The sequence below is a fragment of the Danio aesculapii genome, chromosome 20 (genome assembly GCF_903798145.1).
Source record: "Danio aesculapii chromosome 20, fDanAes4.1, whole genome shotgun sequence".
Lineage (NCBI taxonomy): Eukaryota > Metazoa > Chordata > Actinopteri > Cypriniformes > Danionidae > Danio > Danio aesculapii.
Genome location: NC_079454.1, coordinates 7,645,070 through 7,670,675, shown reverse-complemented (window position 1 = coordinate 7,670,675; position 25,606 = coordinate 7,645,070). Strand labels below are relative to the sequence as shown.

The window sequence follows — 25,606 nt, the reverse complement described above, 5'->3', positions numbered from 1 at the left end:
TTTCCCGCTGTATTGTTTTTTCTCTTCCATAAACATACGACGACAGCAGAAAGTGCGCAGTCTCACCGGCTGATGCTCACTGATGGATGAAAGGGAGCCCGGAGGAGATGCCGTGGTTTGTCGCTGCACATATGAGTTCTCTTTTGAAGCAGGAATCAACTATAGCCTACATGCTTTTTATTTTATAAACGTGATATTTGTGTACTCGATATGTTATCGAACTATTCGAGAAATGAAGAGCTTCGTACAGGGAACTCCATCGCTGACAGTTTCACCTCAAAACTTGCTCCAGCTGTTGATATCGCGGTTGGATTAATCATAATGACAATTGGTGAGTGTGATTTTTTTTACTTCTCTCTTACACTCGTTCATTTTGTCCTTTTAATGTGGAAAAGTTTTATTACTCTTAGTTCAATGCATTTTTATTTCATATGTTGTGGTATTATGTTGTTATACAGTAGGCTAATGACCTGTAGCAATCCCTGAAAAGGTCATTTCCAGTTTTAATTTCTATATTAAATGCTTTGTAACACACACTGGTGTGCTTTCTAAAAGTTTTTTAAATATACAAATTAAAAATTACATTAGAGGTGAAAATTAAAGAGGTGAAATTAAAAAGTTATTAAAGGTTTATTGTTGTAAAAAAAATGCATATCTATTTTTTTTCCACAATTCAATCCAAATGATATGTTTTCAGCTTCCTATTCATTAACAATGAAGAACTACAAAATGGGATTTTTTTCAGGACCATTCATAGCTTTCGACTCATATCTGATAGTAAATGCCAAAAAAGTTCCATACCATTCTGATGAAATAAAAAAACTAATAATTAAATCAACAACCCCAGGGTAAAAATGCACTGTAAAATTCAAAAAATTAAGGTCACTCAAACATTTGAGGAAACCGATTGCAACAAACCATTTAAGTTCAAAAAAACTAATCCTAATGAGTACTGTGAACTTACTCCATTTGAGTAAATGAAGCAATTTGAGCACAATAAAACCCAATAAATGATGAGAACTTAAACCAACTGAGTACTGTAAAACCCAATAAGTTAAGGCAACTCAAACCATTTGAGGTAACCGATTGCTACAAACCATTTGAGTTAACAAAAAATCTATATGAGTACTGTAAACTTACTCCATTTAAGTTGAAGTAATGAGGTATTTAATTAACTCATTACCTTCAACACTGAGTTCAAAACTCTTTTCAAATGAGTACAATTAACTTTCAGTAAATTTTGAGTTAACTACACTGGCTTAAAGCTGGCACAGCAGGCATTCATTCGGCACTGGCATACAGCATATGGGCCAAACATGGGTCGGGTTTGGCAGAGGTCGCAGGCATGACATGGTCCAGATGTCAAATGTAGTATTTGGCCCAGATGTTAAAAATTGATATGTGGGCCATGTAAGTTTCCTGAGCCACATTTAAAATACATAAAAATTAATTTGTTTAATACACAAAGTCTTAATCTAGGAAATGCCAGAATAATTTAGCAAACAATCAAGATATAAATATTTGAATTAATTAATTATATTTTTTCCAGTATGTTGCAAAAGAACTGCATTTAACGTACATTACATATATTTTATTAACCAAATTATCATTTAACAAATTATACTAACCATTACCAATATTTAGGCACCTAAAGCATAATTTTTCATGGGTTTATCAATTTCACTGCAGTCGTGACACACAAAGTCTGGCTTCCAGACAATGACCAAACATGGGCCAGACTTGGTCCATGTTTGGCCCTTGTCTGGAAGCCAGACTTGGTCCAGTCATGTAATTCACGCTGACATGTGGGCCAACCAAAAGCTGATTGTGTAGAGCTGGGCCAGAGAAATTTTGCTTTGTATGTTTTTTCTTGTTTCTTTTCTTTTGCAGCTCAAATCCTTTGCAAACAAAAAGGCATTTTTTAAATTTTATTTCAAAATCAAAAATAAAATACAGCATTCATTTATTCATTCATTAATTTTTTTAGCTTAGTCCCTTTATTAATCAGGGGTCGCCACAGCGGAATGAACCACCAACTTATCCAGCATATGTTTTACGTAGCGGATGCCCTTCCAGCCGCAACCCATCACTGGGAAGTAAAATGCAGTGTATACCTGCTAAATGCAGTAAATTTCTTACACAATGTTAAGAATCGGGCGTGACAACAGAGGAGAGGTTCTTAATCCAGCTTTATTAGTAGTATAAATAGAGTAGCAGGCAGGGTCAAACAGGGTCAAAGCACAGTGTCACAGGGGCAATCCAAAATAATATTAAGAAAGAGCAGATCAGAGCAGGCAGCAATCAATAATCCAAAGACAGTCCAAAACAAAAAAAAACAAACAAACAAGAAACGCCCAATCCATAACAATAAGAACAATACTGTGCAATGTCCTGAAACTAGTGATTGTCTAATCCTATTCAATGATTTATGCTAAGCTAATGGCTCATTTCCACTGACTGGTACGGTACGGTTAGGTACGGGTCACCTTTATCAAGCTTGCGTTTCCACTAACAAGGGTACCCTTTTGGTGGGCGTGGTGTATGACAGAAAGTTTCAGTCGACGTCATTCTCGCTCGAGGAAATTTCTACAATAAAGCTGTACAAGTTGCTCACATATCATATGAGAAGCACTTCTCACAAAACAGATGCTTTACACACATAAATACTTGTGTAGAAATGTTTATTACTAACTTTTCTATCAACATGAGTTGATTATAACTGCAGATCAATGACAGTGCGAAACAGCCTACTGTAACGTCTGTAATTATATTAAATAACTAAATAAATGAACATATATAAACACATACAGCCCCTTACAGTCTCCGATATGTTATCAACTACAGAAGAACACACCAACACCAACACAACAGACATTTCGTCCGTATTTAGGTTAAAAAACAACCCAAAACATAGCCTAAAGTCAGTGTAAACCTCTCATCTGTGTCTGTAATCTTCAGCAGCACATGTAGCCTGTGTTAGACAATAATTCCATCATTCTGAGTTCTTGTTAGTCCAAAAAGTGAAGATAATAAGTTAGTTATACATGGCAGTTTGTTCATGTTTGCTAAAAAATAATGTGCTCCTTTTTTCCGGCTTCTCCCTTGTTTTTTTCCGCGCTTCACTCTCGCGTTTGTCAGTGTCTGACAGGATCGGGTTTCAAAAGCACGTCAATAATCAAGCACAGGTTATTATCATCAGCTCAAGAAGTTTGTTATTTCAGATTTAGACGCGCGACGAGCGCAAGCAAGAAAGCGAAACCGCCCGCGCCTCAGACTGGCTCGTAAAAAACTTTGGGGCACAGGGTAAATCTGCTCTTCTTCTTGGCTTTGTGGCTGTTGATCAAGATGATGACAAGGTTTTTTTTGAGCCCAGATCAACCATGGCTCGTTATTATATGTATATATAAATCCGCTGTAATCTCTCGGCTCATCGGCTGTGCATGTATTTTAAACATGGCGGGTTTTTTGTTTTCATTCTGGCTTGTTGCGCAAGCGAATGACGTATCTCTGTAAACCAATAGCATTCAGCTGTGTGTCTAGCTCCGCCTTTTAGTACCCTTTCTCGTGTTTGGTACCCTTTCGAAAGGGTGCCGAAAAAGTGGTACGGTACGGTTCGGTACGCTTTTTGACAGTGGAAATGGCCATAAAAGCGTACCAAACCAAACCGTACCGTATCGTACCACTCAGTGGAAACGGGCCATAAGAAAGTTCCTCCGCCACAACTGGGCCCAGTTTTTTAAAAAGTAATCCAGTGGGATTTTGAATCAGATCAGACTCAGGCTCAGACTCAACTTTATTATCCCATTTAGGCAAACTAAAATTGCAGCAAGGTGCCGTAACACAGGCGAAGTACACATTACCAAAATATTACCACACAACAAACAATACATCCTTTTTTTAGGTGCATCTTCCTCCCCGCTGGACTCATTTTACTGACCTAATGGCCACCATTATGAAAGAATTTCTAATTCTATTTGTCCTGCAAATAGGAACTCTGGCAGCAGCTGAAACACAAAGTACAATGGGTGATCCGGGGTGCATAGGATACCCTGAGTTTCTTTATTATGGTAAATTACCATTGGACCTTACATATGAATCTTACATTAGATTTGGATCAAACCTGTCCTTTAGTTTATTTAAAACTTTGAACTCAGATTGGGATCTATTTGATCCAAAAAACAAAATTATCCTGATCTCATCCTGTGCATTCAGTTGTGATTTTTTAACCAAATAAAAAAATTATATTTTTTAAGTGAATGATCATAAACTTAATGGTTACTGATGATACATAAATTCCTTCATATTTGAACCCTACATAAAGCATGTCAAATCTAATGAGAGATGGTAAACAACAACAACAACAAAACAATATCAACAATATTAAAGCATAATTAACTTGTTGGATGCAGGGGAAATAGTCTCCCACTGGTGCACTTTTATTTATTTTTTTTTGTTTACATGCCTTCCCTCAGTCGAGAACAAAACCCAGAGATACTTAAACTCCTCCACCTGAGGGAAGGATGAAACGTGAGATTGACAAGCGTATTGGTGCAGTGGCAGCAGTAATGCGGTCGATGTATCGGTCTGTTGTGGAGAAGAAGGAGCTGAGCCGAAAGGCAAAGCTCTCGATTTACCGGTCAATCAATGTTCCTACTCTCACCTATGGTCATGAGCTTTGGATCATGACTGAAAATACAAGATCTCGGATACAAGCGGCCGAAATGAGATTCCTTCGAAGGGTGGCAGGGCGCACTCTTATGGATAGGGTGAGGAGCTCTGACACCCGGGAGCAGCTCGGAGTAGAGCTGCTGCTCCTCCACATCGAGAGAAGTCAGCTGAGGTGGCTCGGGCATCTATTTCGGATGCCTCCTGGACGCCTACCTAGGGAGGTGTTCCAGGCATGTCCCACGAGGAGGAGGCCTCGGGGAAGACCCAGGACACGCTGGAGGGACTATGTCTCTTGGCTGATCTGGGAACACCTCGGGATCCCCCTGAGGAGCTGAAATAAGTGTCTGGGGAGAGGGAAGTCTGGGGTTCTCCCCTAAGACTGCTGCCCCCGCGACCCGCAGAAAATGAACGAATGAATGAATGTTTACATGTTTGGCGGGTATTTTAAGTTGAGGTGCTGATTGTATTTGTATATATATAAAATTGATGTTATTGATGTCAAAATCAATTGACTGGGAGTCAAGGCCAAAAAAAAACACTGATCAGGACACCCCTAACCCTCTTGTCTGTTTGCTGTTCCAGTGATACTGTCAGTTCTGGGGAATGGAGTCGTGTTGGTAATTTCGTATCGCCGCAGGAAGAAGATCGCCGGTTCAGAACTGTTGTGTGTCAATTTGGCGGTGGTTGACTTTCTTTGCTGCATCTGCTTCTACCCACTGTCCATCCTGTCGTCTTTTAGCCACGTATGGCTGGGACGTCACATCACCTGTGTGTATTATGGTCTGGGCTGCTACATCTTTGGCCTGTGTGGCATGTTCACCATTGCCGCCATCAGCGTCATTCGCTACATCAAGACTTGTTATGGTAAGAGTCTCAGTAAAGAGAGTAAAGTTTATTTTGTGTCTTTAACATTATTCAATGTCTTTAAAATCTCTTTGACCTTTGATTTTTCTTATGCTGAGGTCTATGAATATAAATTGGGGGATTTTGAATAAATGTAAACAAAGGAATGATATTGCACAGAGAGAAAGAGACACACGCACTATAAAGAAATTGAGAAAGCTCTGCTAAGGTAAGTGTTTAGGCTCAGATTTTGAATACATATCTTTTTTTAAACTTGGGCATTTAATTTTAAATATCTCACTTTCAGGCAGTGTTTCTCAACCACATTCCTGGAGGACCACCAGCACTGCATGTTTTGGATGTCTCCTTTGTCTGTCACAATCATTACAGGTCTTTCAGTCTCTGCTAATGAGCTGATGATCTGAATCAGGTGTGTTGGTTAAGGAGACATGGTAAATGTGCAGAGCTGGTGGTCCTCCAGGAACGTGGTTGAGAAATATTGCTTTAAGGGATAGTTCACCCAAAAACGGCACTTTCTACACATTTACTCACACTCAAGAGAGAATTTATTTCTTCTGTTGAACACAAGACAAGATATTCTGAATAATGTGGAGGAAAAAGTAGCCACTGACTTCCATAGTAGACACAAAAAATACTATATAATGAACATTCTTCAGTATCTCTTCCTTTGTGTTAGACTTAGTGTCAACTCAAACAGGTTCGGAACACAGGGGGGAATAAATGATGAATAAATGATGACAGAAATTTCATTTTTGGGTGAACAATATCTTTAAGATACTTATACATTTTCCTTAGGCTCAGTCCCTTTATTTATCAGGGGTCGCCACAGCGGAATGAACCACCAACTTTCTCCAGCATATTTTTCACGCAGTGGATGCCCTTGCAGCTGCAATCCAGTACTAGGAAACACCCATACACTCTCGCATTCACAATCATACACTACTGCCTATTTAGTTTATTCAATTCACCTATCCCACACAGAAACGCCAACTGGCCCAGCCGGGACTTGACCTTCTTGCAGTGAGGTGACAGTGCTAACCACTGAGCCACTGTGTCGCGCCTTTAAGTTGCTCATTCATCTAATTCAAATTGTTCTGAATTTATGTCACTCATGAAATATGCCTTACTCTCGTTTGGATGACTTCAAGCAGAAATAACAATGCTCAACATAAATAAGTACAGCCCCTTTTGAAAATGAATATTTTTATCCATTTCTCAGTGAATATAGGTAATATATGTGGTTGCATTTGAACAAAACAGATGTATTAAACGGATATATTTATTAAAATTATATTTTAGTCATCGAACAGCTTTATAAATAGAAAGATAATACATTTAAACTCATGAAATATTGCAAAAAAATATTACAAGCTACAAAATTTCAATAAAATTATATACAATTTTTTGTGTCTCTTTTTAATTTAATATTCCCCCCTAAGATATACATTTGGGTGTACTAATTTTGGACCGATATCATAAGTTTTTTTGAGTTAATTAGCTCCAGATTTGGCTTCAGTAGTGACTAATGCACAAATTTAATATTGTAAAGCTTCCAATAGAAAATATTATTCTAAATAAGAGATTTGTGAGGAGTATAATTATATATAGTTGAAGTCATAATTATTAGCCCCCTTTGAATTTTTTTCTTCTTTTTCAAATATTTTCCAAATGATGTTTAACAGAGCAAGGAAATTTTCACAGTATGTCTGATAATATTTTTTCTTCTGGAGAAAGTCTTATTTGCTTTATTTCGACTAGAATAAAAGCAGTTTTTAATTTTTAAAAAACGATTTTGAGGTCAAAATTATTAACCCCTTTAAGTTATATATTTTTCGATAGTCTACAGAACTTATCCAGCATATGTTTTTCTCTGGGAAACACCCATATACACTCAGTCCCACTCATACACTATGGACAATTTAGCCTACCCAATTCACCTATACTGCATGTCTTTGGACTGTGGGGGAAACCGGAGCACCCGGAGGAAACCCACGCAAACGCGGGGAGAACATGCAAACTCCACACAGAAATGCCAACTGACCAAGCCGAGGCTCGAACCAGCAACCTTCTCACTGTGTGGCGACAGCACTACCTACTGCGCCACCGCGTCGGCCGAAAAATATCTAGTAAAATATTATTTACTGTCATCATGGCAAATAAAATAAATCAGTTATTAGAAATGAGTTATTAAAACTATTATGTTTAGAAATATGTTGAAAAAATCTTCTCTCCACCTAACAGAAATTGGGGAAAAAAATAAACAGGGGGCTAATAATTCTTCAGCTGTACGTTGAGAATAGTAAAATATATTTTTTCTTTAATAGAGAGCATGAGTTCATGTAGATTAAGTCCTGCTGTGTATAAAGTAGAGGCAACACACCAAATTATTAAAATCTTTCACTTAAATCATTGATATTGCGCTTATTAAGTGTACACTTATCGACTATTGATCAGGTACATATGTTTAACTGCTTTATAATGCAAGTCATCCAATCAGCCGTACACATGGCAGTGACTCAGTGTATTTAGGGATTGATCAATATGATCTGTTGGAGATCTATATGATGTTCTCCCTGAATTAAAGGGTTAATATGTGTTACAACAGTTTCCGTATTTTGTGATTGACAAGGGTTTTCTGTTTATCTACAGATTGCATTATGGGACCTTGATCTCTCCTCTGCCGACTTTAGGTGTTAATATTGTAGCTGTACAGTAGGGCTGCACGGTTTACCTGTACTATGGTAGTGTGGTGATACTATGGCTCCAAAATACTGTATTTTTTCAAACTGTAGTATCATCATTAACGGTCTATCTACATTACATAATGTTGCAAGTGGAAAAGTCACTAAAATGCTCAACAATGTGCAACAATAAACCATTTTATTTAAATAGTCTGTGGAGCCCTTTAAGGTTGGAAAACGGTAGAATTGGCGCCTTTTATGGTAGCCTTTTGCACGTTTTCTGACATTTCAGTTCGAACGCACATCTGAATCAGTTCATTTCTGTTGCTGTTAATATGATTTATTAGCTACAACAACTACGACAATCTTTTAAAAAGAACGACTCACAAAGTGAAAATAGTGGGAAAAAAGCAATAGATGAAAAACCCAAAAGAGCAAGAGGAAACATTGAAACTGTTTTTGGCCACTTCATATAGCCCAATTTTATTGAAAAAATACTCTTTTTGTAATGAATTTCGTTCGGTATAATTTGTATCTTTATTTTAATGTATTTTTTTGTCAGTCCGTTATCTACAAAATAGTTTAGGTGAAGTGATGTGCAAATACACTTTTTTAATAATAAGGTAATTATGAATTCAATTCAAGTAGACCTATTATAACATAAAATATAGTATTTCTGACAATTTTCTATATTTTATAGATTTGAGTTATGAATTATAGTATCGCAATACTACTTGGTATCGCGACAACCCTACTCTGCAGTTTAACAAAGTGACTGTTATTGACATTTTAGTATATTTGAAACGATATACAGTTGAAGTCAGAATTATTAGCCCCCCTTTTAATTTTTTTTCTTTTTTAAATATTTCCCAAATAATGTTTAACAGAGCAAGGAATTTTCACAGTATGTCTGATAATATTTTTTTTGTGGAGAAAGTCTTATTTGCTTTATTTTGGCTAGAATAAAAGCAATTTTAATTTTTTTATGAACCATTTTAAGGTCAAAATTATTAGCCTCTTTAAGCTACCTTTTTTTGTCGATAGTCTACAAAACAAACCATCCTTATACAATAACTTGCCTAATTACCCTAACCTGCCTAGTTAACCTAATTAACCTAGTTAAGCCTTTAAATGCCACTTTAAGCTGTATAGAAGTGTCTTGAAACATATGTAGTCAAATATTATTTACTGTCATCATGTTAAAGATAAAATGAATCAGTTATTAGAAATGAGTTATTAAAACTATTATGTTTAGAAATATGTAGAAAAAAATCTTCTCTCCGCTAAACAGAAATTGGGGAAAAAATAAACAGGGGGGCTAATAATTCTGACTTCAACAGATTAAATCAGGAATAATTTATTTTAAAAATATGTCTGTAAAATGGCAGAAAAAGTACTAGTGTATTATCATATTTTGTACCGTGAAACAATATATCATTATAAATTATAAAAATGTCAATAAATAACTTTTCAACGTCAAAAATTATAGGAGGAATGCAGTACTAGTTCCCATTATGTAATGGGCTATATGCACAGCTAGTGTTTTTCAGCCAATGATGAACTTCCGGTGAAAGATTTATGTGACTATTTTCAATTTCATAACGTGTCTTTTACAGTATCAATGTTGTAATGTAATTCAAACATAATCAGTTTAATAGACTTAAGCATCCATTTGGTTGTTAAAGCGTAAAAAGAAATGAAAGGCCCGTCATTAGCTAGCACAGAAATTCCATTGACAATACTGGGGTAAAATTATTTTCCATATTTTAAAGACATGGTGCAGAAAAATATAATTTAATGCAGTTCTTCTTGTTTGGTCTGATACCCACTTTATATCGTATCTTACAGGCAGTAAAGATCGCTGTTTTTTTAAAGAAATCAGATCCTAAATCAGGCTATTTTGTATAGGATGACAATCAACCAGAAGCCTTGGGGCTGGCTGACTGAAACTAAAAGTGCGTGTGCATATACCCTATTCAAAAGCATGAGGTAGCAACAAAACAAACAAACAAAAAACATGAATCTCATATGGATATTTTTTATAAAGTACTTTATCTAACTTCCACCAATAGATGGTTCTTTCTCCTCCTTTGGGGCACATTTTGATGCATTTAGCGCCATCAACTGTACTGGAGTGCATTTTTACAAATCTCTTAAGTTAAGTGCATGCACAGCTGAAATAAATCAACGTTATGAAGCTGCAGGCCAGGAGACCCAACTGCACGCTCAGATCTACACGCTCACACCAGCACTTCAAGACCTATCAGTAACGGTTAGGGTCATGGGTCCGATGTTGCTACTTGCTAGAAAGTGCCAAGAAGTCCTTGCTGCAGTCTGTAATCACGATGACGATGGATAATCACGATGCACCAGGTCCAATACTTTGTGGACATTGCACTGCCCACTAAAGGTTGATTTATACTTCTGCATTAAGCGCACGCTTATGGTCTGGCGTAGCCTTCTGGCAGTCGCATAGCCCTCGCAATGGCTGACGCAGACGCTGACGCACACTTCTCAAAAAATGTAACTACATATCGCAATGATGCATACAGTGCAAGCTCTGTGATTGGTTTGTTTGGTAGTGGCGAGGAGCATGGGTGGTGCTGAGAGCCGCAAGCCAGATGGAACGAGTGTTTACAAGTGTGGAGTCTCATGAAGGAGCTCCAGATGGAAACTTTTCTTTTGTGTTTACCTTATGATCAAAGTCGTTACACGTCCGCCAGTCCCCGCCTCTGAATGAGCGAGTTTTAGCTATAGAAAAAACAAAAAAACTTGCAAAGAAACTCGACACAGAGGAACATAAACACCTACTGCCAACTAGTGTCATTGCAAAGCAACACAAACAGCACACAGAAGTATAAATGCACGACTACGCGCAAGGCAGGCGCAATGGGTCACGGCGATCACTCGATGCAGAAGTATAAACCAGCCTTAAGGTAACGCCCATGCTGTGATGGTTGGGTTTAGAGTAGGGGTAGGTGTAGTTGATCGTCCATTACGTCATCAAGCAGCGGACTGCAGCGAGGACTGTCTCAAAAGTGCTTGTCTGCGCGTGATGTTGGTCTCCAGCTTCAACTGACTCAACAGCATGTGGCAATGTCTGAGAAAATGATAGGTCTGAAAGTGCTGGTGTGAGCGTGCAGGTCTGACCATGCGGTTGGGTCTCCCGGCCTGCAGCTTCACCCTACTCAAATAAATGCAGAATTGAAGAGAGATAAAGAAAACACAGTCCTGTTCAGCTGGTGGCGCTAAATGCATCACAAAAAAATTATATATACGTTAATAATTTTCATTTTGGCGGGAACTAAACCTTTAAGTCACTATGGATGTAGCTTTTTTATAGCTTTTTCACAACAAAATACAACAGGCTCATTCTGAAAACATACTCCTATATAGACTTCTGGACATCGTGAATTATGTAGCCAGAGCTATGTATGGCTGCATTTCGCCTTTAAAACGAAAGCTAGGGGGTGGTATGACACCATTCCTTTCTGCGTTTACCAGCTCACCGCTTACCTCCGAATGGACAGCTTTCCTGCTGTTACCAGTTCGCCCAGTAGCTCGCCATGTACATCGGCGGAAGCAGAGACAAGTTGACCATGACAACAGGGTTCGAGGTGAAGAACGGTTCCAGAAAGCAGGTAAGACAAGACAAGAGCTAAAAAATAAAATAAACAAGTAAATAACAGGGTGAGAATGTGGTAAAATGTCATGAAAATCAGACGAGGGCTTTTCTTTTTCAATCGGTGCTTTTTGAAACACTATTGGTTGGGTTTAGGGAAGAGGGAGGGTGGGAGGATTGGACGTTGGTCAGTCAGTCGGCAGCGGATTCTGGTGGATTTGCATGAGAAGAGCAGGTGCGAATGGAACTCGCGAGAGAAATTTGACAACCGAAAAGCATACACAGCAGCCTCTGGTGGATTTGTTAAAACAAGAACTGCAAAAAAACGTAGCTCCTGGGACGTATTTTGTTCTCTCTAGAAACGCATATAGTGGTTCATAATCAGAATGAGCCTGGGTTGACAAAATACATAACTTTTTGACTTTTGTAAATAAATTCATTAGAGCATTTGTAAGCCCAGACCACAAAACTGATCAATAAGATTTATGCATCACCCGGAAGCTGATTAAATAAGTTTCCATTGATGTATAGACCTTTTTCTTAAAACACAAAATTACCCATTATTCTTTGCGTGTATGCGAAAGGAGAATGCTAAGAACTTCCGGTCGGGAGCTGATGCGCATCACATTTGTACAGCCTTGAAACGATAGTTTTAATCCATTTTATATGCTTTTAACGTCTTATAAACTAATACTGTTGTCAATCAGCACCACCTCCTGGACTGATCATTTTAAAAAATGCTTTCTAATAGGATGGAAAACAACTGCTGTGGGGTATTTTTCCCTCAGACGGCATCTTGTGGCGTTTGAATGAAGCCTCGTCATCACTAAAGTCAACATTTTCTCTTCCTTTCAAATATATAAGCAACCCAAACAAATGTATTAATTTATTCACCATAATGTTTGACACACACACGTAGCCTGTACTGTCCCACTAACACATTGATTGAATAAATGTCACAAAGTGAAAATAAAGTGGCGTTTTGAAATGACAGACAAACACAAACCGTGGTAAACACTACACAACACAAACTAAATTAATGAAACATGAATGTCTCCTGATTAAAATCAACATGCAAATCAGCCAGCAGAGTATCAGTAACGGACTTTTATTGGTCATTTTTGTAAATTGCATGACTTACCTGTTACGTTTCATGCCAGTAATCCGGTTTGCTCTATAATGCAGTGAAGTATTGCATTAGTGTGTATGTGGGCATTGAATAGCCGCTGAGTTCACAGCTGACAGGTCGGAAACACACACTCACTGTATTTCTGATGACAGACATGTGAACTAGGAGAATCTTCCCTAAACCCAACCAACACGTTTTAAAAGCAATCCAAAAAAATAAAAGCCCTCGTCTGATTTTGTTTAACACATTCTCACCCTGCTATTCACTTGTTTGTTTTATTTTTTGGATTCTGTTTTTGTCTTACCTACTTTCTGGAACCACTCCTCACCAGAATCAAACCCCCGTTTTCGTAGTCAACTCCTCTCTGCGTGTCAAGTCCGCCGACGTAAGTGGCGCGCTAATGGGACAAACTGTTTGCAGCCAGAATGCCGTCCATACGGAGGTAAGTGGTCAGCTGGTAAGCGCGAAAAGGAATGGCGTCACACCGCCCTGTAGCGTTCGTTTAAAAAAATAAAATGCAGCCATACGTACCTCCAGCTACGTAATTCGCTGTCTCCAGAAACGTCCGCAGGGCTACGTTTTCACAATGAGCCTGTGTTGACTTAAACACACACCTTTCAAAGTTGTGTGTCATAAAATCACTCCGTAATCCACTCAAAAGACTATTGAAATTAATCATTATCGGATCGCAAATAACCTGTTGTAAACGCTGTAAACGGAAGTTCTAAATATTATACCGGAATATGCTGGTCACTATGGCACCCTCCATGCACAAGCCAAGAAAAAGGTCTATAGCCTGTAATAAAAGTACAATATCGAGCCAAAATACAACTGTGTGAAAATGTGGAATCTGAGGGTTCAAACAAATCTAAATACAGATAAAATCGTATAAATGAAGTGCTCACAGTTTTTCGCATAAAAGAAAAATCAATAATTTTGACTCTTGCAATGTATCAGTTACTATGGCTAAAATATACCTGTTCAACATAAGACATTTTATCAAAATGTACTTCTCTGTTTCTCTAGCTATCTGGCTAGAAGGAGTCAACATCCGTATGGTTTGTGTGGCCACATGGGTAATTGCTGCTGTTTGGTCGTCCTTCCCGTTGTTCGGATGGGGCGAGTATGTGCCTGAACCATATGGCATCTCTTGCACCATAGCCTGGCGCCGTTACCATACATCCATGAAAGACGCTGTTTATGTGATCTGCTCCTTCACCTGCTTCGTGCTTCTTCCTGTCCTGCTTATCATGGTCTCACAGTGCAAAATCTTGCTGAAGATCTATCGCTTTTCTCGCACACTTTCCGCTAGAGGCATTCACTGCAACCTCCGTCGTGCAGAAAAGCACCTCTCTGTGGTAAGATACTTCAAATTAAGTATTCAGAAACTTACAGTAAATTTGAACACATAAGTTTTATTTGCATAAGTGGAACACTTATGCAAATAAATGTGATACAACATGCAATTTGTTTGAGTTATTAATTATTTTTAATAATTTTTAATTAGTGTTCCCATTAGGACACTGCTTTAATATTTATCACATTAAGCTCTGAGTACTGCTTAATGGTAATGATACAGAGTTCTTTAATCTACACTACCTGACAAAAGTCATCGATCCCAGTTAAGAGCAACAAATTAATAGCTTAAGTGGCAGAAGGTCGATTTTTCTGATGAATCATCTGTTGAACTGCATCCCAATCATCACAAATACTGCAGAAGACCTATTGGAACCCGCATGGACCCAAGATTCCCACAGAAATCTGTCATGTTTGGGGAAGGAAAAATCATGGTTTGGGGTTACATTCAGTATGGGGGCTTGCGAGAGATCTGCAGAGTGGGTGGCAACATCAACAATCTAAGGTATTAAGACATTTGTGCTGCCCATTACATTACAAACCACAGGAGAGGGCAAATTCTTCAGCAGGATAGCGCTCCTTCTCATACTTCAGTCTCCACATCAAAGTTCCTGAAAGCAAAGAAGGTCAAGGTGCTCCAGAATTGGCCAGCCCAGTCACCAGACATGAACATTATTAAGCGTGTCTGGGGTAAGATGAAGGAGGAGGCATTGAAAATAAATCCAAAGGATCTTGATGAACTCTGGGAGTCCTGCAAGAACGCTTTCTTTGTCATTCCAGATGACTTTATTAATAACTTATTCGAGTCATTGCAGAGATGTATGGATGCAGTCCACCAAGCTCATGGGAGTCATACACAATATTAATTATTTTTCCACTGCAGCATGACTTTATATTCTATACTGTACTTTATTTCTGTTAAGTGCAAGACTTTTGTCTAAGCAAAGTCAGACCTTACTGTCCTAATTAAATGATTAAAAATCAAGGCATGATCATATTTTATTTTGGTAAAATAAGTGTAATCTAGTGTAACCTTTGCCTTTCATATAAGCCACTTCTGATACCCAATGATCAACTAGAAGTCAAGTTATTATTATGTGTTGTTCCTAAAACTTGGATAGGCGGCAAGACTTTTGTCAGGTAGTGTAGTAAAGCTTCTTTAACTTGGTTTGACAGACATTGTTGCTTGTTTTTGTCTGTGCAAGAAATATGTCCAAATGCCATTTTGAAACCAGGGCCCGGTTGCTTGTGGTAAGGGATTTCATTAAGAGCGTTGCAACAAACATTTTAACTGTCACCCTTACCTAAGTGTTTTTGTTGTGTTTTACTTTAGTTTCAAAGCCAATCTTTGCTTAAACCACAGTCGAATTAATATATGAAGAGTTCAGATGCAATAGCCGCTAAATGCCACTTCTGCCAAAAATTGAGTGAATGCTTTAGGCACGTAGTACACCAGCAACAAATAGATTTGCTTCTAGTCATCTAAATCGCAGCTCCAGCCCATTCAGAAATAACAGTTTGTTTGCAAAAGCTGCTAAATGCCACTTGCCTTTGACAGCAAAAGCCGCTATATCCCGAGAACCAATCAGAAGGTGCGAATTGAATAATATGTTTTCAATGTAGCAGCACGCTGACACGCCGTGGCTTTTATAAGAAGAGTGTTTCATTCCGCTTTCGATTTTAAAAGATGAAGTTTGATAAATTGCATGAGCCTGTCTGACTGTCTGTGAATAGCAAATGAAAACGTCCCTTACCTCAAAACTCTGCATTATAATAAAAAGAAAACACACTGTACAGTCGGAAGTGTAGCATGCATTCATAATGATTTTTTTTGCGCAGCGACGCTGCTTTGAATGAGTCTGATTTACTATACATTAAACGGCAACTGCGTTTTACGAGAGACAGTTAAGATGCCATTCTTTTATCCCACGAGGACAGCTACTAAAATTGTCTAAGAGGCATCCCCTTTTTGCCCAGTAGGCCTACCTTGTGTTTTATTTGCTAATTTCAGCTATTTTTTAAAAGATAAATATAATGTATAAAACTATACATTATTGATATTACTTCATACCTAAACGTCTGATAAGCTTTTTAAATTAATGGACAATGCACAGATGTTGATGTTTCACAATGTTTTTACACTACATTATTTGAAACTACCAAGCTTAGTTTACCATCTTTGCAATGTTTACATTGCTCTACGTACATTAAATCTAAATATCAAATATCAGAAATGACAACAGATTGTTAAGATTTAATTAATGTCAGTTTTAATGTTATTGATTAATGCGCTTACTTGACAGATTTCATTCATTCATTTTCCTTCTGCTTTTTTCCTTATCACAGCGGAATGAACCGCCACTTACTTGACAGATTATATATTTAATTTTATTTATTTTAGGTGCTTTGTGTAATGTGTTTTATGATTGGTAAAATAATTTCTAATTGCATCTTTAGTGATTTTCAACTAAATACAATGTCTTGTTCCAATAGGTGGATTTAGAGGGTTTTGCATAAAAAGCACTGGTGGATTTAGCTGGTTTTGATGCATAACAAAATCTACCTTGTTAAAAACCAAAGAATTGTCTAAAGTGACATTTTTGAAAAAAGGTATTTTATTTACTAGCTAATAACCTTATCATTACATCTAACATTAAACTTCTAAACCTAATAATAGGAGGCTTATAGAAAATGCTCATTTACAAGAAAATAGGTCTGATGGATTTAGAGGAGTTTAGTTCTGCACTTGAACTCTTCATATATTTTTTACGAACATCACAGAAAACAAAAGAAGAAACAAATCTAAATCAAACTGGACAGCGAAAGTGTCATGGTTTCCAACTGGAGTGCCACGAAATTCCATTAGGTGACACTCCATACTACACCAATACCATTTACCTGGATTACACTTTCCATAATCTTTTGCACCTCCGCAGCTGATACTGATCTCTTGTACGTTTCCTCGAGTACACATGCACATCTAAGACACATTCTTGTGCAACTTGTGCATGAATTAACCTAGTTTGTCTCCCAAACACTGCTAGAAAAACTGTTGTAGAGTTTTGGTGCTAATTATGAAAAACATGTTAATGAGAACAATTGCCGTTTAGAGCGACACAGTGGCTCAGTGGTTAGCACTGTCACCTCACAGCAAGAAGGTCGCTGGTTCGAGTCCCGACTGGGCCCTGAGTGTGTATGTTTTCCCCGTGTTGGTGTGGTTTTCCTCTGGGTGCTCCAGTTTCCACCACAGTCCAAAAACATGTGGTATAGGAGAATTGAATAAAAACTAAATTGGCCGTAGTGTATGTGTGTTAATGAGTGTGTAAGGATGTTTCCCAGTACTGGGTTGCAGCTGGAAGGGCATCCGCTGTGTAAAACATGTGCTGGAATAGTTGATAAATAAGGAACTAAGCCATACCTGCCAACACTCCCGTTTTTTCCAGGAGTCTCCCGTATTTCAGACCAATCTCCCGCAACCATCCCGTTTTGTTATTTCTCCCGGAAAACTCCCGTAACTTCACCACCCCCTTTTTTTGGTACAGTCTGTAAACACCCCCGGGTTTTCAACTTCAGTACAGTACCCGATCGCAGTGGTCACCCAAAACCCGCTGCATCCTAACCCGGTTCTCAACAGTGTTAAGGCTCACACACACCGGGACGCTTTTCATTTGTGTTTATCGTCAGCGCTTTTCGAGGCGTTTTTCCGGATTCAAACCCAATCGATTTTCACTGGTGTCGAGCAGAAGAGTATGCAAAATCACTCCTTGACGTAAGATGGCGCTACATAACTTTAAGCTTCTGACACCTGCTTGTAGCACAGAAGAAGAAGACAGAAATTTGACACGCTTGTTGTTATAGATGGTTCAAGTAGCAGCTCCAGCTCTAGTGATGAAGAAGTGATTATTGTTCACCAGTGCAATAAGCAGCTCCACGTTCATATCGCCTCTGGGCATCTTCTTCAATGTGCGCTCGCATTGACAGTTTTGCACTTGTGCACCTCCAAGTGCTGTTTACTGTAACTTCAGCAGCTCTGTGCATGTGAACAAAAGTACCAATCTGATTGGTGGAGAAGGTTTTTATGCAGTGTGTCAAAACAAAAAAAACGAGCATGAGGTATTTATTAAAAACTGACGCTTTCGCTGATGCGTGTTGGCGTGCACGATCACATTGGCGCCCTTTATTTAGTCATGAGGCGTTAAAAATTGATGGAAAACATGATCAATAGGTGTCCCGGTGCGGATGGGCCTTTATTCAGAGACCTCACCCCCAAACACCCCTCCCCCCTGTTTGTTATTTGAGAAAAAATCTGACCATAATTTTGACCCTACTAATGAGCTGATGACCTGAATAAGTTTGTTTGCTCAAGGATACAATCAAAATGTGCAGTTTTGGGGGGAGCTCAAGGAACATGGATGGGGGATCTGGGAATCACAGGGTCTATATTGTATATTAGCAATGCTTTTTAATTAGTAAATTTTATCAAGATGATTTGAACTTGTTCTCTTTATATTCAACAGATGTTTTTCTGCATAAGCTTTGGCTTTATCCTTGCCTGGGCTCCCTACGCCATTGTTTCCTTCCTATTTATCTTTCACAAAGACGCTCAGTATATGGCACCAGAAGGCTTCATCTTCCCTGCACTTTTTGCCAAAAGCTCCCATGTCTACAACCCATTCATTTACTTTTACTTCAATAAAGCTTTTAGACAGGAGCTGCGAAACCTTCTGTTCTCACTGTTCCCGAAACTTGCCCTCAACCGTGTTGGAGTGTACACAGACAATGGTGTTCATCCGATCCAGATCCAACTACAGGAGCAGGCAGTGGCTCGTGCTAGTAGGTCCTCTAACCTGCTTAGAGACCATAGTGACCAAAACCCAGGTCTCTATAGTCAGATGATCTGCTGGGTCTCCAAGGTAGAAGTGACACCCAGCAATGGTGAGCAGAGAGTTGACTGCCAGTTTTTACCAACCTCAACCTAAGATTTGTGTATTTACTGTACAAAACTCTAAGTCTAAGGGCCAGGACACACGAAGCAAATGGTTGGCCGTTGGGCTTTGTCGGTCAATGTCAGGCTAGTTGGTTTGGTGTTTTCCACATGTCACCTCTCGTCGAGTTAAAGTCAGAGCTTGTTGGCCCAATTTAGCGTGTTTATAGCTGTTTACATTGTTGTTATAAATGTGGCCAATATCAGATTTGCAGTGTGAAAAGATCACGGTCCTAAACTGACCCGCATCTGCAAAAGTACAGTTACGGACAGCACAAAATGTCTAATTATGCACACAGTGTGTATACTGTATGAAGTAAGCACGTTGTCAGATTATGTGTTTCCAGTGAATGTTGGGCTCCGGCAGGGCTGCCCTTTGTCACCAGTTCTGTATATAATTTTTATGGACAGAATTTCAAAGCGCAGCCTTGGACTGGAGGGAGTCCAGTTCAGGGACCACAGGATTTCATCTCTGTTATTCGCAGACGATGTCGTTCTGTTGGTTTCATCAAACATGGACCTTCAGCATGCACTGCGACAGTTTGCTGCCGAGTGTGACCTTTTTTCCATGTGGTTTGGGCTTTTCACACTGTCAATACCTTAGTCACATGCAACCCAAGTTCATTCCGAAAACGTAGTCCCGTAGACGTATCTGGAGACCCCGGGAGGTATGTATTTTTGCAGTTTTTGTTTTTGTGAATCCGCGAGAGGCCGCTGTGTGTACTTTTTTATATCACGAATGTCTCTCAAGAAGCACCGTTCGCGCCCGTGCTGTTCTCGCATAAACCCACCAGAGGCCGCTGTCACCTGGTTGCCGAGCTAACTGGGCAAACTGGTAGCCCTCCACACGGAGGTAAGTGGTCAGCCGGTAAGCGGCAAAAGGAACGACGTCCCACTGCCCGCAGCGTTCGCTTAAAAAAACGAAATGCAGCCATACGTACCTCCCAGGACGTATTTCTCGGTCTCCAGAAACGTCCACGGCACTACGTTTTCAGAATGAGCCTGTGTTGGTCACATGTGAGCAAAACAATCTGATTCGGCCCACATTTGGCTGCAGTTTGAACGTAGCCAAAGAGGCCAGCTGTAATTTCGCTACATTTCTCAAAGGATATGGATTATTAGATTATCAGACATATTTCCACCAGCGAATCCCTTCATCTTTAGTGACAATTAAGACCGTTTTACACTTCTGTGTCAAGTTTCTTTGCTGGTGCTTTGTATTTTCTTAATGTACAAGTGGCTCAAATACACTCATTTTGAGGCGGGAACCGGCAACAACTTTAATCGTAAGGTGAACACAAAACAAAAGTTTCCATCTGGAGCTCCTTCACGGTACTCGACATTTGCAAACACTTGCTCCAATGGGATCGCGCGGCTCTCATGCCCACCCACACTCATCAGCGCTACCAAGCCGACCAATCACAGAGCTTCCGCTACACACCGTTGCATGTCAGCCGTGGCGAGGGGTATGCAACCCAAAAGTGTATAAATCAACCTTTACTGTGATAACAGTACTGCTGCTGGTTCATTTTCACTTTGTGCAATCCAGAAGTTTGGACACGTCCTCTTGAACAGATGCAGAATGCGGCTCGTTTTAGTCAACATTGTCCATTTACTGTGTTTGCGAGGAGCTTTTTGGTCCAAATACATTCCAGCGGGAGGCTACAACACAGATGGGTTTCATTGGTGCTAACAGTGTGTTTGCATATTGTTTGCCGTCAGCTTGGTGTGTCCCGACCCTAAAAGAAATTAACTTTGGCTGATGCTTTCAATTAAAGCAGTTAACGCTGCATTCCTCCATGACACACAAGAATGAACACCTGCTGTGTAAAGATGTGTAAATTTGCTTAAAGAGCGGATAGGGTATTTAAAGCTGTTTAGTAGCTGTTTGCAAAAATGTATGTAATGTATTCATGTTTCAAAATCACCTATGGCTTGTTTATGTGCAAACAATAAAGTGTTAATTATCTACTCTGAATTTACATATGCTGTAGAATTTACTGAATTTCACTCACTTATGCCGAGTTCAGACTGCATGATTTTCAAAGTAGTCGTGTCACACGTTTTTACACTGCATGACTATCTGGGGTAGCATTCCATCGCTGCTTTGTTTACACTGTAGGATGGATCCGTGACAGGAGGTTTCACACTGCATGACTTTACAATAGGAAGAATAGCCAACAACTGTGTTTCTGTCCACAAACAATGTCTCACAACCGAACACACGTGAGAAGTGATATGGAAACAACACGAGGTCACGTAATATATCTTTCGTTATTAACCACATAATGAGAAAGAAGCCTTAGGGTAGAAAATGTACTTATTTTGCTCACCTGGCTTTCGAGGGGAATTCGCAATTCCTCTCAAACTTTTTTTCTTTTCCGACCCCCTTGTGATATTGCTCAGATGACACTGGTGCTCCTGCCAAATTAACACTAGTTTTTCCTCCATTACTTGGGTCCAAACAGACTCAGAAGCAGCACTTTTCACTTCACCCCAACCTCCCGCTGGCCTGCAGATATAGGCCCCATTTACACTAATATATTTTAGTTTTAAAACGGCGTTTTAGAATGAAAACGATCCACGTCCACACTAGCGTTTCTGAACAACTCTCTGTCTACATTACACCACTGAAAATGCACATCACGTGACCACACACACACTCTGGCTTGCACTGCAGCGTGCTACCCATCTACCCATACCCAGAGAGCTGTGCACGTCGGACTGTTCATCAAGGATCTACTGCTGGATCTAATCTCACTATATTTGTTAAACATGATATTTAATTCATCTTGTTGTCTCTATCTAACGACATATTCCCCGACTTTGGTCTTTTGAATCTATTACTTGTTCTCAGGTAACGTGTTTTGGCTGAGTGCAAAAATAAGTTAGGTTAATATATTAATTAATGTAACTGCGCACACTGATTCTGCATATTGACTGATTGCTTGCCTTTATTTCCTATAATGTATAAAGTTATTGTACGTTATACTTTTATAATGGTCATTATTGATTATTAAACTGATATTCAGCAAAAGAGAGGGTGTGTTTCATATTTTCACTGAAAATGAAAGGAGGCAGTGATGTTATAGGCTCCGTTTTGTTATAAATATGCATACAGTGAAGATAACGGTCATATAATTATGCACCTACACGACGCCTCAACATTTTTTGGTGTCTGTATCACTAATATGGTGTCTGTATCTAATATTAAAATGAAAATGGACAGTTTCTTATATCATGTTTTCATTTTATTGTTAAGAAAGTGAATAATGTATCCAGGGTGATGTGAATGAGGTTATAAAGTAGATGTTTCCCTTTAAAGATTTACTCGACATGTCCCTGGGAGTTTGTTTTCCATATCTTACAAGGAAAGGATGCATGACTGAACTGTGTAGGCAACTTAATATTGAGGAAAAAGCCCCAATCAGAGAGGTGAATGTCTGCAGCCACGCCTCCGTTTTCAGAGGTCTCCATTTCCCCCCATCCACAATAACACGGAGCAGCAACGTTTTAAAATGAAAACTGCCTCTTCAACGTTTCCAAAACACTCCGTTTTCGGTGCTCGAAAACTCCAGTGTAGTGTGGACGGATGGCGTAACTGTAGCAAAACTTACGCATTTAAAAACGAAAACAAATTAGTGTAAACAGGGCTATAGGTATGCTAGTGAATGCTGCTCTCTCAATGGCTGTAGGTAATCACCAATGTTATTTTCAGTCAAAACTCATGTCACAGGGCATGATTAGAATCGTCGACAGGTCCAAATATTTAGCATGCCTAATATCTCACAGGTGTTGGCGACTCATCAGTGATTCTCTCAGGTCGCGTCTTTGATAGTTCACACTGTGTGATTGGTACTCATGTGAACAAGCACCGATTTGCCTGCGATTTCAAGTATCTGTCAGCGATTTCTCAAAACCTGTCAGCGAGTCGGGGCTAAAATCATGTTGTCTGAACTCAGCATTACTTACTCACTCACTCACTTTCCTTCTGCTTAGTCCCTGGCTTAGTGTGATTTCACCAACTGGGACATATTCCTGGTAGGGATGCTCATAATAACCAATTACCCATTAACCAAAAGGTTGCGTTTAAACTGATTAAAGCTATCACTTAAGTGATTAAAAAACATTATTATATATATTTTTAAAGTTCAGCTGCATAAGAGGCCGATTACAGCAAATGCGTTTTTTTTAAAGAGTTTTGCAGCACCTTGCGTTTTTGCCATTGCGCACTGTGTTCTGAGCGGAGAAATCTCGTAACGTCAGTCACTTCTTTTTTCGTTCTTCAATCAAATGAAAGCAGAGGCGGGGTTTCTGTTGATTAAATGCATATTTTCCACAGAGCGATCGATTGAGGTAGCCTGCTATTTTTATGTCACGTGATTGGACATAAAACATGATTGGACAGCATATGTCGGTTCTTAAAAAGGATTCAGTCAGTGTTTTCGTTTTGTAATCTAAACTTGTCATTAAAGTGAAAAATATCTAGGGCAGGACTATTTATTTCATTGTTTATCTTATTTAGTTGATTAAGCTGCAGATGCTTGAAGATATGCTGTTGTTAATATGTTCCGTATTGTAACACGTGGATGACAGAGACAACGTTAGGATCCAAGTGTAGGTTTATTCGGTAGTCAGGCAAGCAAGGGTCAACACAGGTGCAAACAGATGAATAAAGGCAAATCCAGAATCATAGTCACTATAACAGGCGAGAGGTCGGAAGGCAGGCAGTGAACATGGACAAACAGACAAACTTGGCAAGGGTCAAAACACGGAGACTAAGGCGAACACTTTACAGGTAAACAAGACTCAGCAATGTGATTGTGTGTGTGTGCTGCTTAAATGGTGTTTGTAATCAGTCTGTGACGATCCTCAGGTGGTGCGAGTGTAATCAGGAGAGACTTGGAGCAGGTGTGAGTGTGTGTGTGGCATGACTGAATATGTAGTCCATTTTCAAGCACATTTGTAGTCCTTATGTGCAAACCAGCGATCTAGGGAGTTATGATCGCTGGTGACCGTGACACGTATGCTGTTGTTCACATGTTCAAATAAATCAGCATTTTAAAATGCAATATTTAATGTGTCAGACAAAATAGACACATGAATTCATTTTTAAATTAAATTATAATTTAATATTAATCTGACCAGTTAACCGTTAATATTTGATTAAGGAGCGGCGGTTGTCGGTTGGCAAAATTAACCAAAATCAGCATCCCTAATTCCTGGATTAGCATCTATGTTGATCCTGGAACAACATCCCAATCAGCCAATCAGAATTAGGGGATATGTTTACGGTTTATGCAATGTTTAGGCATATGGTTAGGGTTACTTCTACATGATTTTTATCCAACTATTATTCCCCTCTGATTTTAAGAATAATTTACAGATATGGTTGGGTTTAGGGGTAGTGAATAAGTATGGATTGCATTTTTTGAACAAAAATGACGTTCCAGGATCAACATGAATGTTAATTCAGGATCACATCTTGGCAAAATAACACCCATCTTAGTCTCTGATTTATCAGAGGTCACCACAGCAGAATGAACCACCAAGTTACCAAAGAATGGCCCTTCAGCTGCAACTCAGCCCTGAGTGTACACTAACTCGTGAACCCCCATTGCAGGAAAACACTCCTACACTCTCTCATTCACAAACACTCAGACAATATGGATAATTTAGTTGATCCAGTTTACCTATACCACATGTCTTTGGACTGTGGGGAAAACCGGAGCACCCTGAGGAAACCCATATGAACATGGGGAGAACATGCAAACTCCACACAGAAAGACCTCTTGGTTCGTCCAGAATATCCAGTGAATGTACTAACTTGTACAGCATTTATCAAACTAAACCATTCAAACATGTTACAGTGGGTAGCTCTAGTGCGACGTGGTGTTTAAGAGGGTTTCCTTCAGGTGCTCCAGGTTTCCCCACAGCCCAAAAATATGTGGTATAGGTGAATTAGACAAAGCTTGACAAGTTGGTGAACTCTCAGGGATTTTGTTTACTTGATTTTTAGTTTGCTGTGGCAGAACAGGTATCTGCTGGTAAAACATGTGCCAAAGTAATTGGCAGTTCATTCTGCTGTAGCTGCCCCTCATAAGAAGAGAAGAATCGGAAGGAGAGTGAGTGGGTTGCATAGTGATTTGCTTGGTGGGCAACACCACTGACTCTCTCTAAAGTCTGTGTTGTAGCCATTATTAACAAACTGAAAACTGTTTGTATTTTATCTCCCCTCTGGAGAGGGTCTTCCTGCTTGCTAGTTTCTCCCACTGCCCAAAGGCATGCTGGACTGGTGAGTT

General features: G+C 39.2%; 1 protein-coding gene across 1 annotated transcript; it reads left to right on the top strand.

Moving 5' to 3' along the window:
- Window positions 1-165: 165 nt before the first annotated feature.
- opn8c (opsin 8, group member c) lies at window positions 166-19,445 on the top strand. Its single transcript, XM_056445330.1, has 4 exons — window positions 166-331; window positions 5,251-5,532; window positions 13,991-14,322; window positions 18,838-19,445. Exons 1-4 carry the CDS (start codon window positions 211-213, stop codon window positions 19,297-19,299), a joined length of 1,197 nt encoding a protein of 398 aa, XP_056301305.1. The 5' UTR covers window positions 166-210; the 3' UTR covers window positions 19,300-19,445.
- The last annotated feature ends 6,161 nt before the right edge of the window (window positions 19,446-25,606 follow it).

What these genes read in the sequence shown, in the direction of transcription:
- opn8c (XM_056445330.1), top strand. Translation starts at nt 211, where the DNA reads ATGTTATCGAACTATTCGAGAAATGAAGAGCTTCGTACAGGGAACTCC. An exon ending in CTACATCAAGACTTGTTATG is followed by an intron (nt 5,533 to 13,990) that starts GTAAGAGTCTCA and finishes CTGTTTCTCTAG; the next exon opens with CTATCTGGCTAGAAGGAGTC. An exon ending in CAGAAAAGCACCTCTCTGTG is followed by an intron (nt 14,323 to 18,837) that starts GTAAGATACTTC and finishes TATATTCAACAG; the next exon opens with ATGTTTTTCTGCATAAGCTT.